General features: G+C 42.4%; 1 protein-coding gene across 1 annotated transcript in view; it reads right to left on the bottom strand.

The window, feature by feature from the left end:
- The window catches only part of LOC148813872 (disintegrin and metalloproteinase domain-containing protein 10), a 33,747-nt gene that overhangs the window by 7,049 nt on the left and 7,500 nt on the right, over nucleotides 1–19,198 (bottom strand). The window contains exons 5-8 of the mRNA XM_088907434.1: nucleotides 18,481–18,563; nucleotides 16,846–16,962; nucleotides 10,056–10,148; nucleotides 8,720–8,888 (exon numbers count right to left, since the gene is read on the bottom strand). Coding sequence (XP_088763560.1) covers nucleotides 8,720–8,888; nucleotides 10,056–10,148; nucleotides 16,846–16,962; nucleotides 18,481–18,563 — 462 coding nt within the window. The remainder of the gene's footprint in view (nucleotides 1–8,719; nucleotides 8,889–10,055; nucleotides 10,149–16,845; nucleotides 16,963–18,480; nucleotides 18,564–19,198) is intronic.

The raw sequence follows: 19,198 nt of genomic DNA, 5'->3' as shown, positions 1-19,198 counted from the left end.
TGTCCCATTGCACAGCAAGTCAGGTAGAGGAGTGAGACATTGCTTCACCAGCTGAATTGAGGTAGGTTGCACTGTGCAAGCCCTGAGGAGAATTCAACCAAGAGACCAGGGTTAACACCCTAGACTTTCAGAACAGGCCATGGGTTCAGTCAGAACCTTGCTTTAATGTCTCATCCAGTGTTTGGAACCTTCTATAGCACAGTGTCGCTGGTCACCATACTGGGACATTATTTCCACCAATACCACTTACACCAGTAACCTGCATTTCTTTGAGATCTCCCCATCCCAGTACCAAGCAAGCCCAACCTGTGAGATCTGATGAGATTGGGCTGTAAATTGGCCATGCTGTTGTCATAAAAGGTGAACAGCAAAGCTGTCAAGCTGAAATTCAACTCAGAAATGAGAGCAGCCCAAAAGCATGGATAAGCACAGCAATGGCTTAGGAGTCATGGAATAAGTCAAATCCAAAATGACTGCTGCTTCCAAATACATTTTGTGTTTTACTCTGTTGATCCCAGCCAACGAATCTTTAATACAGTTAGACAGTGACATAGCCTATCCAGCGTGTCAAGGCTTGATCCCTTTATTATTATTTTGAGAAAATGCTGTGTTTTCTGTTTAAATACACCAATGGTGAGGATGAGAGAGCCCACATTGTTAGATTCATATGGTTAGGAGCAATCTGTTCTCCCCAGGAGAGCTAGTCACAAAGCAGGGGTCTAAAGCCTGGAACAACAGGCAGCACAGAGGGCAGCCTTGCAGTGCTGGGGCCCTGGGTTCAGCTCCTGGGGTGCAGTCTGCGCGGAGTCTGTATGTTCTGCCCGTGTTCATGTGGGTTTTCTCTGGGTGCTCCAGTTTCCTCCCACAGTCCAGAGACATACTGGTGGGTAAATTCGCTTCCGGGAAAACTGGCCCTGGAACTGAGCTGGAACCCTGAGGCTTACTGTAGTGCTTTATAATGGGCTGGCACCACCCTCCCCTCACTTTCACAGTCACCTCCCTTGGGATTTTTTTATTTTCTTTTTTGATTAATACAAAAAAGGAGTCTTCTAGCGGAAGAAGCCATGAGTGAGCGCCTTTGTCTTCTTGGCTCAAGTTACTGTAGGTGGTCTCCTGTCTCCACTGGCAGACGAGTCATTTTCAGTCAAAAGACAACCACCCACATACACACACAGACTCCCCCCCACCCCCATCAGACGGCATGGAGTTTCACAGGAACAGAGCTACATCAGCACATTTTTTTTTGTTAAGTAATACAGTAACAGATTAACTTGTTCACATTGACTGAGTATCTCTTGTAAAACTGAAAAGAACACAGAACAATATACAAGTTACAGACTCCCCCACAGAAGAAGGCCAGCAACAAAGCACTTTCCTGCGCATGCAGGTAAAATCAAAGCACAATCTAAGCTAAATCAGCTGTTTTTTTATATAACAAATTTCTTAAAAGGCTAATCCAACTCAGAAAGCAGTTTTCTATGTATTCTATGCAGGCAGGACAGGAGATAGACAAAAGATCTCACTGAGACCGCAACAAATCTGGTATCTGTCATATCAGTAAAAAGCAGCCCGTCTCAGACACTGAAATCCATGAAGGATATTTTTTCCAGCATAGTATTACAGCAATATTGTTGAGGAAATCTGAGATTTGAGTCATTTATCTCCCCCAACGAATTTCTACAGCTCTCTGAAGAACAGGAATACAAACTACCCCTATCTTTGTAAAACCACATAAAAGCAGATGGAAAGCCATAACAAAATCATAGCTGTTTTAATGAAGGACTGGGGCTATTTCTTCTTCAGCAACAGCACTGGCTTCAGTTCAAAACCCTGTTCCAACCAGCCTTGCCTGCTCCCTATGGAAACACGGTGCGAACTCGAGCAGTGTTATATAATGTGACAGCCCTGATATCTACCAGTGATAAATAGACCGCCTTCTTTACACATGAAGTCATTCCCAGAATTCTGGCTGTGCAGGGGATGCAGTGAGAACACTGTGGAGAAAGTTGTATGTTTAATTTTCCTTTGAGGTGTTCATTGCTCTTCAAAGCACAGAGTTTGGTTAAGTGCAGGTGTGGCGGACTGGAGCCTATCCCACCTCCAAATACACTTCACACCCTTATTGATCTTCCTGGAGGTGGGTCAGGGATGGGAAGAGAATGTGGAGTGGACCCTAGGCCTGATTATAACCTTTCCTATGTTCTTATCAGGGGGCACCTGCACCTCTTTACCCAAAGGGTTGTGGGAGCATGGAACAAGCTGCCCAGCCATGTTGTTGCTGAATTCCTGAACTGGACTGGGCTAGATGGGACAAATGACCCCCTCTAGTCATCACTCATGGGTGAACCGCCTTGGCAGTGACAATCAGTTCTAAAACCTGGCACAATGGTGTGGTTAATTAGGTTTTGTTCGGTGTGTGTTAGAGTATCAACCAACTAACATATTCGGAAGGGATACAATCGCAAGCTTTGGCTCCCCAAAAGGGGCAAATCCCTCCTAAATACCTGTATAATTTCTCAATTTTACCGTTTCTGACAGGGACTCTAAACATAACTATATAAACTGGGGTGATCCCACTACAACTGAAGGACCTGGTATGCTTAATTAGGTAGAAAAGCAACCAACGTTCCTTCAATATTTTACTAACAGAAACAGAAAAGAACCTTTTCACATTTTCACATGAACTTATTCACTCATTCATTTATGCTTTTATGAAAAATTCCAGTTCTTCCACTGTGACCAATGAAAAAATAAGTGCATTCCATTCTTCAAAACACATTTTAAAATTACTTAACTTTATCACATTATGATTATCCACTGTACATATAGTTCTTTTTAATCTTAATAAACCTCAATTGTTGCAGAAGCCATGAGGACTTTACTTAATGTTGGAAAACCCTTGGGAATCTGGTCATTTTAACGAGTGACTTAATTGCACTTATTAAAACTTGTTGAAGAGGGAGAAATGAAGGAGCGCTCTCTGTGACAAAAGCCTCTATTCATTATGCGCCTGAAGTTTTTTTTGGCAGGCCTGGCTTCAAAGCTTTAAAACATTATAGTCTTGTTTGCGTTCTCGAACTGGTGCGATTTAGAGAAGGGCACATCACAATACAGCCATTAAACAAGTGTTGAGTTTTTCTAATTGGGAACTGGTGCCACAGAGATTACTGGGCTGATCTACAGGTTTCATAGAGTGCAATACCACAGATCTAAACCTAACAGTGTACAACAAACACACCTGTTTGCCACGACTTCAGAATACAGTGCAACCCAATTCAATTGACCTGCAAAAGCTACTGCCTCAGGCTAGGCTTTGTGTCACTTTAGAGATATGTGAATTAAACCCAGATTCCCTTGCATTCAGATATTTTTAAGTCCTCCTTAATGGCTGTGAGCATCAAAGCAAACCAGGCAGAAAAGGAACTGTATTAAGATTCCCCTCACATACATCTGAAGAGCACGCATTCAATTCAGTCTACTGGTGCAAGAGGCTGCACTTATTTTTGCAACATGTTGGTCTGAGGTTTGAGGTCTGCACATGCAAATTCTTGTTCAGCTTAACTGTGTTCTCTTGAAAACCAAGAAGTGCCGCCACGTTTCTTTCATATGAGGCCAGCCATGCTGCAGAACCCCTGGTTACACTGAAACAGAACTAATTCATCCGCGGATCTCTAAAGGGTACAAACCTGTCTTTCTTACTGCAGTTTGCCTGACTACAATGGAGTTTTCCATCCATCAGGGACACTTCTCACACTTTCCCTTGTAACCTCTCCCAGATTCCATGCCTGTCAGCTTGCTGTGCTATTTTATCAGGGTGATCTTGATCTTGGCTCGCAGCTTGTCCAGGCACAGAGTACTGTTACGCAGACCTCCTTAGTTCAGTACAAGACCACTGTTCAGAAATTTATTTTCAGGCACAATGTGAAAGACAAAAGGAAAGAGAAGAATGGACCACTTTTTTCTTGAATAATGCTTTAAAAATAAAAATAAAAGCAGCAGAATTACAATTGCAACCACCAGAACTCTTTTTTTAGTGTAAGCTTTAACAAAGAGCCCCTCAGACAAGGTCTAAGAGCCAAAGAATCTTGTCTAAAGGGCAGTTAGGAAAGCCATGATGTTTCACTCAGTTGTTAGCCAATGACCTGCTCTGCTCTTGAGCTATTTAGCCCTCCTAGATGTTTTCCCTTGAGTCCATTAGTGAAGCAATTTCTCACTTCTTCACCGATCTGCTGTGTAGTGTGACTGCTGGTTCAGAATGGGCTCTGCCCACACCAGTAGTGGAAGACGTGGGTCCCATCTGATAGGGGAAGATCTCTGGGATCATTTAGTTTGGAAGGCTCTGTAGAAAATTTGAATTATCATTATTGCTACGTCACAACAATCACATGTCATCTGGGTACGAAAGTTCTAGTGCCGCGATATTTATAAAAACCTTGCAAATCTTTCACTGAAAGACTGAAGGATTTGCAGGCATGTGCTTATTACCAATCTCTAAACATCCCTGAAGCTGTGACAACACCCTAAGAAATCAAGTAAAATCAATCGGCCTTCCCTGAACTGAAAAGTGAGTCAACAAGCAATGACTTGGGCCTTAGATGAAACTTTGGTGACAATGTTAAAGAGCTCATGTTGCACAACCAGACACGCTATATTTAATAGTGGTGCTGGTTCAGAGCCCAGGCCTCCTCTTTACTAGTGCTTGCATGCTGAGCATTCTTATGGCCATCACATGCTTCGCCATAAGCCAGTCAAAGTCAAGGCAATGTCACACACACACATTTCAGTCCCACTGTGTGTGTGTGTGTAAACTCATGTGAGCCCTCACCATGGCAACATGGCCTGTGTCTCAGGGCTGGGAATGTGACCATTTAGGTCCTTGTGCACAAAGCTGCAAGGGAACCGTCAGTAAGGGGGCAGCTAGTTTGTTGCTCTGTCACGTGCAGGCTTAGAGTCTCCCTCACACACCCTCCTGGGACAGCCAATTGGGCAGGACCGTCCGACAACATGGTGCTATCAGCAAAGAAGCCTGGCAGGCTTATGGGCAGTGGCCTGAGAGAGGGGGAGAAAAAAAAAGACCAAAAACAGAGGCCGCTTTGTAAACAGACCTGTGAAATTTCTCCCGTCATTAAAATTCAAGCGTGAGGCCTAATGTGCTGTCATTTTAGACAAAGCCACTATTATGAGTCCGCTCTGGTAAACATGTTCGCCTTCGTTAGCCCTGTCTGGATCTCCAAAACACAACACATGGTAGTGCTGGTGATGGAGATCTTGAGGGAAAAAAAGACCATTTGAAGGTAAACCAAAAAATGTTTCCCACTGCAAAGCACCTAAGACACGAAACAGGAGTGCTCCTGATTGTCATAAAGTATGAGGCAGAAGACAAAAGCTTTCTGAGATCAGGTATGACAAAGTGTGCAAAATACAAATATGATAGAAGTTTTAACCTTCTTGAATTCTGTGACAACATCTGTGCACTCATTTTTCCTCACCCTTGAGTCTGTTTTTCAAAATTTGAATATTTAATTCAGATAATCTTTAAATGTCTTTTATTTGGCAACACAATTAGCCCCTACATCCTCTGTGTTGGCTTCTGACATCTGAAGGCATGCATGTCTTCTCCGCTCAAATCTGCTGTTTTCAGTCAGAAAGAAGATAAAAACCATGGTTACAAAGCCAGGAATGAACCAGAAAACCTTGAGCATCTCCCATTTAGAATACAAAACAATTACAGAGATACATGTACACTGTGAAAAGCCAATATAATTATCGTGTCATTTAAAGCACTTTAATAATACCTAAATCAACAACTTCCATTTTGGTGCAATCCTAATGTATATACAGCAGCCTGTTAGAACAAAGGCTATGTTTTGGAGCCATTCCCAGTTGGCATTCCCACAGATGAAGGGGAAATACCTTATTGGTTGCAGTTAAGCACTGAAAATAAGCACTGAAAGAAGGTTTTCCCAGAGGAACTTCCTTTCACAACAGAGAGAAGTTAAAACGAAGGTTCAGTGCAGCCCCCTTCTACAAGACATGCCTTGAGTGAGAGTCCTCTTAACCATAGAGACCCTGGGTTCAGTTCCAGACCGGTGGTGCTGTCTGCGTGGAGTTAGTATGTTCTAACCCTCCGTGTGTGCGTGGGTTTCCTCTGGGTGCTCTGGTTTCTACCCACAGTCCAAAGACATACTGGTAGGTTGACTGGCTTCTGGGAATTTGGCCCTGGTGCGTGTGCATGTCTGTGTCTGTTTGTGCGTTATACGATGTCCCATCCAGGGTGTATCTTGCCTTGTGTGCGTTGCTTGCTAGCTCCCCTGCAGTGCTGAATTGGATGAAGCAGTTGGAAAGTGGATGGTTGGATGTTGGATGGATGTTTTGGTGAATTATGGCCTCCCGTTTCAACAACACCTGTATTAGGGGTGTCCAACAGATCTGGTTCAGGACTGATAAAGAAATCTCAGAAGTAAACACCCTCTCTTTCTCAATTAGCATTGCCTTACAGAAAGTCTGTCATTATTTCAGATGAGCAGTTTGGGGCTCCAATATCTCTCTCAGGCCCTGCTCTAGAAATCAGGATGTGAAGTAAAAGAGAAAAGCAACAGAACTGGCCCTATTCCATCACTTGCTGGGAAGTAGCTTTCCAGATTGTTTTGGAAATTGTCTTTAAATCACATTAATAGACCCTTCAGAGACACAGGGGGGACTAAGTTATGATCAGAGGCTTGGAACAGGACAGCTGCTGGAAAGGATGCAGTGCCTGGACAGGCTAAACTGCTCTCTTTCTCATTTCCTGCATTTTTTGGATGTCTACAAAAAACAGCTGAGCTTTCCATAAAGAAAATGAAAGGAAACCATAAAAAGACATAGGGCCCCTAACACTGGTTATGGAATCACAATATTAAAAAACAAATACATTACTTAAAGCTTTCAGGAGTTCTGAAAACAACACTGTATTATACACCTCCGTGAGAATCGAATGGCAGTGAGGTTGTTATAATAAATTGGTTGACCTTAAGGACACATTGCCTGGGGGTTAGTTAGATATTTTATTGTCCATTGCTGTGGAAATGTGTCTTCTGTACATTCTGTGCCTGCTTCAGCCTTGGGACTTGTTGAAAGGAAGGGCAGGACAAGCACTACAATCGGTTTGCCTGAGGTGAAGCACAGGGGTGAATAAGCTTCACCAGAGGATTGCCAAGTGATTTATTACTCCAGAATAAACATGCCACAGTCATTATTGTAATCATAGCTACAAACAGAGGCCCTGGCAGCTGAAAACAAAGCATTGACCCTACTGCCCTGTTGTAGTGCAGCTACAGCAGGCACTGTTATGGAAGTTATGTTAAAGAGGTCCAAACCATATACATAAAAAAGACCACAAGGTGCTCTGTGGGTGGCTGCTAACTGCGGGGTCACTGTCAAATTCAGAACAAGCTGTTTCTATGATCTGTTACATGGTGAGACTCGGTTGCACAGTTGGCATACGACAATAGGAGCTCAGAAGGAGCATTACAGAGAAAGACACCGTGATTGTGATGAATAAATAATAATCCCTACACTTACAGTACATAGCACACTCCACTCAATGGGGACTCCACTCCACCACCACCAGTGTATATCATCCCATCTGGATGATGCTCACCACACATCAGCTCTCAGTGGGGAGGAGAACAAATTAATGAAGCTGGTTCATAAATGGGGATTATTAGGAGGCCATGTTTGCTAAAGACCAGGGAAAATTTGTTCAGGACACCGAGGTAACACCCCTACTCTTTTCAAGAAACACCCTGAGATTTTTAATGACCACGGAGAGCCAGGATGTCGGTTTTACGTCTCATCTGTAGGACGGCACCTTTTTGACAGTATTGTAACGCAACGGGGGCTCAGGCGGGCGCCCTTGCCGCATCAGGTCGGCCCCACACCGTCCGGGGCTCGAACTCGGGACTTCCGCGTCTCTCTGCAGCGACCTAGCCCCGTGAGCTAAAGAGAGATCTCTCCTCAGCCCAGTAGCTGTGGTCCTGCTATCACAGGGAAGGGCGGTGACGTCACCTGCTCTGGTACGCCGGCTCTTACACAGTACCTGTCGGCCGTAAGCGTTACAGTATAGTGTCCCCGTCACTATACTGGGGCATTAGGACCCACATAGACCGCAGGGTGAGCGTCCCCTGCTGGCCCCACTAACACCACTTCCTCTTCCAGCAGCAACCTTAGCTTTCCCAGGAGGTCTCCCATCCAGGTACTGACCAGGCTCACAGCTGCTGAGCTCCAGTGGGCTGCCAGTGGTGAGTTGCAGGGTGATATAGATTAAATCAGGTTCCTGCTGCATTTAGTAACTCAAACGTGATTTTTGTTTTTCAATAATACATATTGACGTCACACATTTAAGCCGAGCTTAACCTCTTTAATCTCAACAGGCACGGGGCCAGGACAGAGTTTTTCACATGCTTGCCAGTACCTACAGGGTCTGTATTAAAATGAGCTAAAAAGAGTGGGACTGTCCAATTGTTTCCACTGTACTTCTCTGCCCATGGTATAAACATCCTATCTCAGCATCACCATCCACCATCTAAGACACGATGCATTAAACTACTTAATATGGATGTTAGTGTCTGCTCTATGTTATGTTTGGTGTTTTGCTGGTGTTGCACTAGATCTGCATAAAAGATGCTCAACTTTCAGTTGGCTGGGAGCTGTTTCACTCAGCGGTTAACAGAAATCTCACCTGGCTTCCCCTCCCAAGCCAGCCCCAGCACACCGCTGTAGTCCCGGTTGGTCAGCAGGTAGGACAGACAGTACTTGTCCCAGTTTGTTTCAGAGAACAGCATCAGGAGCTTCTCTGGCCCAATAAACGCAGGGTAGAGCGGACTGGAAGGGTCATCTTCTGTAATAATCTGAGAGAAACCATGCACGTGAAACCTCAAACTGAGCATGCTTCAAACGAATGTTAAAATATCTAAAAAAAATTACTCTTAACATTTATGACCACTTGCACTTTCACAATGGTGTTCATAAGCAAGCATCCCAGAGGCTTCCTTTAAGACGAGTACAAGAAAACACTGCTGAATTCACCTCCTACAAGGATTCCAGATCACAAACATCAACTACTGTATCTAGCCTTGACTAGAAAATCCTGTTATCGCACGGAAAGTGTAGCTTAGAGCAATGTATTCAACAGAAAGTGGATGGCGCTGAATCTTCCTGCTCCACAGGGTTGTCTGTTGGTGTAGTGGAATTCACTGGACTGTCCTAGGGAGGTACTGAGTGGTTCGGGGCTGGGAGGTGCTCAAATCCTTGCAGGCGTGAGCTGTGCTTGCCACACTGTTGGTTTGAAATGGACTACAAGGTATATTATTAAGCTCTGCAGATGGTCCCCTAGAATGATGCCTATAGTGTAGTTGGAGTTGAGAGCCCAAGCATGTTATCAGGTAGTATTATCAGTAGTGTTATCGCTTGGGTAGCATTTATCAGCCTCTGGGGGAGAGGAATTCACCACTGCCGCCCGAGGCACTGGGAGACTCACGGGGCTGAGAGGCGAGCAGGAGAACAGCTGCCCTCACCACATGTGCGGAAGGTGCTCTTCACAAAAAACCGACTGGGCTGAAACTGTGGCTTAAAGGATGTCAGTCCAACTGATTTCTCAGTAACTTAACTGACGTTTGTTAACAGAAAATGATTTTAAAAAGGTACAATTTAAAATATTAACTTGTGTTTAGAAGGAAAATGCAAGAGGTCGTGAGCAGGAACTACAAGACAGCGGTATTCTAGCAAAGGAGTGAAAGGCCCCAGCCCACAGCAGGAGGGGAACATGTCATAAGAGGATCAGATCGGGATATAGCTTTCACAGAGGACTGGAGGCCATTTGGCACTAGTTCATATGGTATTCAGTGGCTAAGTGATACAAAGATCTCATCCAGCTGTTTCTTGAAATAAGCCACGGTACAGAGAACTTCCAATCTGTACAGGTTGCTTAGTTTAAATTGCCTTTCTTGCCTGCCATCACTATATCATGCCTTTACCATGCTTTCTGTGATCCCCTACCCCAAGAAAAGAGTACTTACATCTAATACTTTGACTTTGAAGTTGATCAGCCTAATGCCCTCAAAATCTACTCTGTGATAAATGTCATTCACGGCTCTGATGTAGCTCGCCACCTGAAAAAATCAACACAGACGTGTCAGGAAGAATGGAAAAAAAATCGACAATGCGATCAGCCCTTGAAGCCCTTTTGGTTAATGGCTGACTACCTACAACAGGTGTTAAAATCAATGATTTGCAACCATCATTACTGAAAAAATGTACATTTCTGGTCTAACATGCTGTTATATGGGCTATGCACTGCATGGGCTAAAAAAACAGTCCTTGAAATAATTGTACCAGCATATCCATGCAATTTAAAGTTGTACTGAGTATTTCATAATTCAATTGGTATCTATATTCATGACTTGAGAATATTATAACACTTGGACATGAATGGAGTTTCAAACACAAGTTTGGGAGGAGTTCAACATGTGATCTTGCTGTGATGCTTGTTATTCCTGTTTCCTCCACATGTTCTTTATCCTCCATAATAAAGCTGGGGGACCAAGAAAAAAGGTGTCAATTAAAAACCCTTTTAGATCTTGTGGTTTTAACACCACAGAGTCAGCTGCAACAACATAACTCCCATGGGGCGACGCTTGCTCATCAACCATCTTCTGCTGCAAGCGACCAAAACATCCTGGAGTCACAGTGAGGCAAGACTCCACAGCGTGTGAAGATTACTCTCAGCTTTGTCATTGCTCACTGAAGTTCACAAGGAAAAACAACACCCAGGCAGAAAATGCAGTATGAATGTTCATGTGGAAAAGATAAGACAAAGAGTTTTTGGCCGAAGCCACTTGGCTGAAGATCAACCACCTGGCTATAGGACAAGGAAGTCAGGAGAAAGTGTCCAAAGGGAGAGGAGTGGAGGAGGAATGCAATAAGATGAATGTGAGGCTTTCCTTGACTCCTTAGAGCATTTGGGGGAACGCTGTCTTGGAGGGTGGGAAGATAGAGCAGCGTTTAAAGAAGAGGAATCGCTGTTTTCCCCCCCGAACTGTCGTGACAAACTCCATAAGTGTGAACGGGCCCAAGAACCTCCTGGTTCAGCTTCTTCTTGCCCAGTCACCCCTGCTACTGTTCATTTCGCTGGTGTGTGCGGACCATCGCGCAGGGGGCTGATGGGAAGAGAATGGGAACGTCCCGCAAGGCCTCCTGGTAAATGAGAACAATTAATATACGAACTGGAGACACTAAGGGAGAGAGAGGGGAAGATGACGATTGAGCATGCTTCGCCACATTTAAACAACTGCATCCCTTGTGGAAATGATCAACATGGTGCACCTTAATGGAAAATCAGGAGGTACAACGAAGCAAATAACAAAATGTCAACAACGTACAAACTCGTTATAACATACATGGATACCGACTGCTCTCCAGATTTATTTATAGCCCTGCTGAAACAGGAACAAAAAACATCACATTCTGATTATGAGAATGCTATATTTAACTCATTATACTATATGTATTTGTTCCTATTCCATTGAAGGTATGAATAAATTTGGAGGGCACCATATGTGGCTGAGATCCAAATCAGGGGCTCACATTAGAGGAAGAATCTCAAAGCTACAGCGCTAACGGAAAGAACAAGAAAAATACAGACAATCAAATAAAGCAGCTGTCATTACAGATGAAACTGATGATCCTCCAGGCACTTCCTGTCAGTAACCACCAAGCCATCCAAGCCTTTATCTGAGAGGGTCATGTCAAGCAAAGAACCTTTCCTGGAAGTGTAGGATGTAGATCAGGGTTAAGAGCAACAGTACTGTTCTCCGTTTGGATAGGGCACTATCCAATCATGGGGCTATATAACAAGTGTTACAAAAATCTAAAAATAAAACCTTGTTTTAGTTTGACTGACATTGCAGTATGGAATCCACTCTGTGTGTTATTGAGACAAGCACAGCACACCCAGAAGGGCAATAATTATGTCGCACAGACAAAACCCCTCCTGCAAGCCTGAAGGTATGAACAAGTTTACCATCTAACCATCAAATTCTGAAACTGATTTCAGAATTTTAGGTGAAGATTTTATCTGTTTCTCTTTTCATTCCCTACAATTATTCTTGTTGTAGATATTTACACTTTATTGTAAATAAATTACAAATTGCTGAAGCATCCTGCAGAGGAAAACTTGTTTCATAGTTCTGGTCTCATGCCTGCTTTTGCGCTCCAAGAAACATGAGTGTTGAGACTCCTTCTTATAGGAATACAGAGAAATGTCTGTGCAGTTCGAGCTCTTTGACACTCCCACTGCACCAAGAAGAAACTGGCAGAGCTTTTTAGTCATTCAATAAGGATGGGAACACAGTGCTTTTTCCCTAAAGCCACTTCATGTTCTTGACTTGATGAGTGAGGGGGTAGTAGCAGTATATTTGTTTATTACTATTTTCCCCATTGGTACATTCCCTAATATTAATAGGCAATATGATGATATGTAGGCGTCCTCCCACATCACGAAATTAGAAAAGGATTCCACTTTATCACAAGATGTTGCTTACTTAATGAACCAGAAAGGACTGTGTTTTCTGTCTGGAAACACCAGTCACCTGGGCAGGAGTTCAGAATAAGTTGCCCTGGAACATGCTGGACTATCACAAACACAGTTTTTACATTTTAAAATAATGTGGCTGCAGACCTACTCTGCACTGGAGGGAAAGGAATGGCAGGTCAGGTCAAAGGTCAGCTTTGAGCTAAAGGTGGGGAGTTTCAAAAAAGGACATCTCTCCACAGCTGCCTGAGGCTAACATGCTGTACCCCAACGATCAACTTTTCTTGCACATACATGCACATGTTCTAGGAGCGCCATTTTCCCTTCCTTTTGATGATGGCAGAAAAATAAAACGATGATCCTACATGCTCTGGAGCAGTATTTCACAATCCTGGTGACCCCCACACCCACTGGTTTTCAGTCCACCCGAGCTCTCAGTTACACAATCAAACTCTTCATCAACCTCATAATTAAACATGTTGGAGCTTTAACTAGTGTATCCTGAAAGTGAAATAAAATCCCCAAACTTGTGACTTGAAGCAAAAGGCAAATAGTTAATTGAAACAACTTCTTAGGTCAATTCATTATTTAATTAAGGTGGGATGGAATGAAAACCAGAAGTTTTCATGTCTAATTTGGCCTCGACATTTCTTTTTGCAGAAACAGCCATGTATCGCCAAAGCTTTCCATCCAAACTGCAGTCCACCTCAAATCAGATGTGTGCTACACTGTAGAGTCTGCAGAGGCAGTGGAAGCAACAGAGCTCCACAATACATCAGTCCATTATAGTCTGATTTTTCGATCTCGCTGCGCTCCTGACAGACGCCGACCCAGCAAGGACAGGAGGGGCGGGAGGCAGGTTGGGTGATCTTGCTGTTGGGAAACGCAGCACGCCAGACAGCCCTGAGGAAACACCAGGCCCCTGCGATGAACCGCGCAGGGCAGAGGGCACCAGCGAGTGCAATGTGCTGGCACTGGCCCTGCCGCTGCAGCTGAAACCGGTCAGCCTGGAATGGCGCCAGCAGGCTGGCATCTCCTTCTCTGTGTAAAGATCAGGGGGAGCTGGCAGTCAGCAATGCCAGCTTTGAGCAGCATGGGCACCCAGCCAAGATAACTGGATCTGTAACAGGAGCTGCATGCACTTGTGTAACACACACAGAGAGAGTCCCCCTGGTACTTACACCTTCACTGATTATGCTTCCTCTTCAAACATGTTATTACTATAAGCACTGCTGCAACCAGCAGGAATGATAACGGTATACTACAGCCTTTTTATACGTTTGGGACCCCCAGCTGATGAAGAAGAATTGAATCAACTGTAAATTAAAACTGCATGCTTGCTTAAGCTTCAAAGCTTTGGAAGTTTATCAGCCTAAGTTACTACATAAAGGAATATCCACAACAGTCTGAATGCTTATTGTCAAGCAGCTCAGAAACAACAGATGCTTTTAATAATAATAATAATAATAATAATAATAATAATAATAATAATAATAATAATTACATATCCATAGCAAACCTGACACACTGTACTGTACTGGTTGTAGTCTTCTTGGAGTTCTGGCTTGAGAAAGCAGAGAGTATGTAAAGCAGATTTTACAGAGAAGCAAAATCCATATAAAACATATTATAGCTGCCAGCGACAGGAGACTGAGAGAATGCAGCTGCATATGTGTTTGGTTAAATACTTTTGGCAATAGCAGATCTCATTCCATCTCTTCAGACCTCTTTTGGTCCTGCAATTGATTTATATTGAGCTACAGTGTGAGCAGACGTATTTTTAGAAATAGGGCTTGGAGAGACTGGTCTTCTCGAGTTAAATGAGAGTAACTAGAGAATCCAGCTGTGATGATGGACCAACCAGAGCACAGAGCTCAGGAGGGAAAACACTGATACCACTGCACAGGTTGAAAGCACAGTACACTGATCCTGAAAAGAGTAGCTGAAGTGTACAGTGGACACAGGTTGCTGTTATCCCCAACACCCTCACTTCCCATCCTATGCAATCACTACTTTTTCCGGTGTGACATCCATTTTCCATTTGATCCCAAACAGGGTCTTATTTTCACCACGGTTTCGGAGCATGCCTGAACAGTGTTCATGCTGCATTAAAAGCAAGAAGAGGCGAGGGCTCTGCCCCAGCGATAAACCTGTAATCTGAAAAAATTAAGTCAGACCTTTGATGCGAAACTTGACAGGAAAAAACATACCTGGCGGCTCAAGTTAATACACATTTTAAACAAGATAATCATGAAAATTCAGTTTCTCTCAGTGCCACGTGTTTTGAATGACATATTAGTGGGATTGACTTCATTAAAAGCTGATTGATCCAGAGATAATATTCTACAGCCCTTTTCCCTTTCTTGTAGCTGGATTTTAGATTTATTTGTAGTCCTTTACTGGACACAGTAATTAAATTTCAGTGATATTGAAATCCTCTTAAGATATTTCTTAATACGCAATATTTCTTAAGACGCAAATGCAGTAAGACCCACGACAGTGCTGAAGAAATTAATTAACTTTGAAATTAGACACTAAAACAAAAAATTAAAAGGCAATGAAGACATCTTGAAAAATATAAGACTTTCAGTGTCAGGATACAAAAAAAGTTCACTTCTGATGTTTTGTGGCTTCTTCAGCAGAACACATAGTTCATGCATAAATGAAGGTGTGTAGGAAACAATATGTACGTTATCCTATAGGGTGATGTCACTCAACCTTGATGCATGCAGTTCTACTGTGTCAGATTTACCTAATGTGCAACAAAAGTTTTAATTCACCGCAAGTTAATTTTGCAAAACATCTGGTGTCATCACAAAAGGGATTATCAATGATTTCACAGAATTTAATTTCCCAAACAGCTGAGAAGCTAAGAAGAAAGAAATAAGTTAGCATAGATCTCAGACATCAAACATCCTTTGGATGGGAATTAAACTATAGAGGATTAGGACAAAAGTCATGTCAAGAGAAATTATTAACAATAAAAGTGCTAATCCAACCTCAAACAAATAATACTATAATAATCATAGCAGCCATCAGTTTCCGTGTAAGAAATATGTAATTCTTACTCAGGGTTTAAGGCATAAAAATAAAACAAATATGCCATTATTATCCTGCACTTTTGAAAGGGTCCCATTCAACCATTGAATTAACATAACCAAAATTGACTGTATTCCAGAAGATACATTTATAAATTAATCCACAAGACTCTTCTGTTTACACCTTTGCCTCCAGCATTATACAGCACCTGCGTGACACATGAATTGATTCCAAACACATTTGGCACCTCAGAAGAATTCTATGGCCTGAACTTCTGTAAAATCGTAATTACCATTTGGTCTCCTGAACTGACAGAAAATCACGGTGTTAATGCACTACCTATGCTCATCCTAAAAGCTCCAAACTCTTCCACTGTATTATTAAAACACATTTTACAAGTTCCAGATAAAGCTGACTGCAAGCCTTCTTGTAAAATAATTTATCATTGGTAAAGATAGAAATGTAAAGATATAAAATGATTAGGATACACAAACAATCACACTTAGGAATGGGTTTGTTAAGATACAGTTCGATATAATAGATACATCTTTTGAAACCAGTGAAAAATGAAATCAAAGGGGAAGGTAAGAATTAGATACAGAAATATTATTGCTCATTACTGTCTTGATAATGAATAGCCTATTAAAATATGCAAGAAACAGATGAAAATCTTAATGAGAGCAGTGGGAAAGTTGTAGGAAACAGCACAACAATTCCAATCATAATCTACTGCAGTAAATTTCCAAGGAAGCTGTATAACATTAGGCTGTTAAACCACAGGTCAATAAACTTTTTCTGTTAAGTTAACCAAAGTTCTCTATGCGTACACAGTGTTCAGAGACCTGCTGTGAAAATATAACAGGTTAAGGTTACTGCAAGAAAAGAGGTATAGATAACTGTGACACACCTTGTGATTTTTTTTAGATTTTCACAACTGAGTATGCATCACAAATGCTGCAGACAGAACTTAAATCCACAGAGAACATGTGCCTGCAGCAAAGCTAAATGTCTTGTGTTCATCATGACCCTCTGTGATTCTTCCAGTTTCAGTTGGAATCATATTTAATTATTTGGGGATCTGGACAAGTAAGGAAATACCATCTTTGATAGCTATACTGCATATGAATTCTTCAGCATGGTACTGGGGTATAAGATGATTGGCTACAAATATAAAACTTTTTTTCTGCAGCCCTGCAGGAGGGTAGATACTGTACTGCACATTGTCCAACACAGCTCACCTGTGCCACGATGGCTTCCACACTCCCAAACGTCTTGAAGTAGAGGTGGTCTGTGCGCAGGTGGAGTGTGCAGCTGGTTTTGGAGGAGTCCACTGTCCTCCGGGATCTGGACATGGCCTGCCCCACGTGAGGAAACATTTCCAGGACATGACAACAAGATGACAGGTTTGGGATTGCTGGCGCTTAGAATCGCACGGTACTACAAAGCTGTCACACCCAACAAATGCCAAACTGAATATGTTAATTGCACTCCCCTGTACAGATCTAAATGCACGTGCAAGGACATAACTAGAAACTTGTTTAAAACATCTAGTCTACAATGGCTCTAAAACACTTGGCACATCTCTTCAAATGCATGGAATGTATTGCCCAGCCAGACTGTGACAATCACCATGCAGTGTTTCCAACCTGAGACTAGCACTGCCACAGCATCCCTTAATGCACAGCGATTGTGTTTGAGTGGTCATTTGAGCTGAGTAAGGGCTTCCTAAAGGCATCCTAAAAAGAAAAATAGTGAAGGAGAATTTGCAATCTGTTACAAAACACCAAGAATAAAGAGCTTGTAAATTAAGAGTCATTTCAGAGGGTGTTGACAGGATGTTTATAGCAGAGTTTAACCATTAACCCTTTTCAGTTAAGTGTGCTTATCTATTACCAGTGTTTACATATAATTTATATGTAATATAATGTTTATTCCTGGATATTACTTCCTCATAAATAAGAAATCAGTGTCACTCTTTAGTTAAAGGTAACCATTGGCAATCTATGCAACAGCTTTGATATGAGCCATGGTACGTGGCCTTGAACTGAGTGAGAGGTCATCAATTACTGGCAAATACTACCACTATTATAGTGCACTGCAGTAACCTGTGTACAAACCCAGGAGCAGAAAGGTAAGAGCAGCAAAGACCTTCAATGGCATCTAGCCCAGGAATAAAAGCCAACAGTAAAGTTACAGCACTACAGGAATCAATAATTAGCTTAAAGTATAGTGAATCAATTTTCTGTTTAAAGGTGTAGCCTCCAGTCACACAGTATTATATTTTACTATGATTTACTGTTTTATGCCTTCTGTGCATGAACTCTAGACTCGTATGGTCCTTCATTGTCACTCCCCTGTTCACATCATCGTCTCCCATATCGCAGAACACATGTGCAGTAAGGGTACCGTAAGAGCACAAAAATGTATATTTTTTTAAGCATAGATTTTTTTATTGTTATTATTACTAGGATAATTATTTCTCATTTAAAATATATTCATACATATTTGCATATACTGTTTGTCCACAAAATCTTCTGGAGGTGGCTCAAAACAACAACAAAAAAAGCAGTTTTGTCTGAAAACCAGTTAAAACAGAAGCGATATTAATTTGTCTTTTATGACTTGTGTTTTTGCTTTTACTCATCCTTCACAGGCTAAAGATCTGAAGGCTGCATTTACTGTTCAGGTTACACAAAGGGAAGACGCGAGCCAGCAGCTGTATGGTAATACGAGGCAATTACTTGCAATAATAATATTGGTTGTTACTTGTCTTTTCTACGTGGTTAAACGTTCTAAAACAAGGCCTGGAAATACTGGAGCACTAATACAGGGGGATCCCGGTTTGTTTTGTTCCAAATGAGCCAATCTCTGACCTGGTGAGAGCTGTCCTGTGTGAAGCGCAGGAGTCTTCTCGACCCACAGAAACTCGCCCCGCCGTTTCTCAGAGGAGAGGAATCTGGAAAAGCAGACGGGATTAAAAAGCAGGACAGACACCGGAGGCCCAACCAAAGATATGGGGGATTCTCCCACAACCAGAACAGGTCGGTAGTTCCTCAAACCCAACCAAAGAACTAAATAAGAAGGAAGCAGAACTGATTGTGTTTTAGAACACTGGAGTAAGAGCATTTGACAAAGCCTCAATTTCTACATTGTTTAGTTGTTACAGGATGTTTTTTTTTTGTCAGTCTTATTTTTCAGAAAAACAAAACTGTCAATATTTAATGGAAGCTTTACCTGCTTGGAAGTAAAATGGCATTTTTTTCTGCTAAGCAACCGTCCTAAGATGTAAGATATACTGTCATTCATTTATTCTGTCTACTGAGGGCAGCTCAGTTCTCACACGCAGGCCAGATTCATCCAGGCTGTGTGCGATTCTCTGCTGGTTTTGAGTTGATATCTATTGTCAGCTGGAGACTGTGGCTAGTTTTAATTCCTGAAAAACAAGAAGGTTCCTCTGCTCAAACTGACTGACTGCACCCTGAATCTCATTGTTTTAGAAACATGAATTGGCAGTTACTTCTACCAAACCATTCCCACAGTCTCACACCTTACCAAGCAAGAGGCATTGAAGTGGACTACATAGGCTGTGAT

This window comes from Atractosteus spatula, chromosome 28 (assembly GCF_055471065.1).
Source record: "Atractosteus spatula isolate fAtrSpa1 chromosome 28, fAtrSpa1.hap1, whole genome shotgun sequence".
Taxonomy (NCBI): domain Eukaryota; kingdom Metazoa; phylum Chordata; class Actinopteri; order Semionotiformes; family Lepisosteidae; genus Atractosteus; species Atractosteus spatula.
This window is presented reverse-complemented; position numbering and strand designations above follow the sequence as displayed.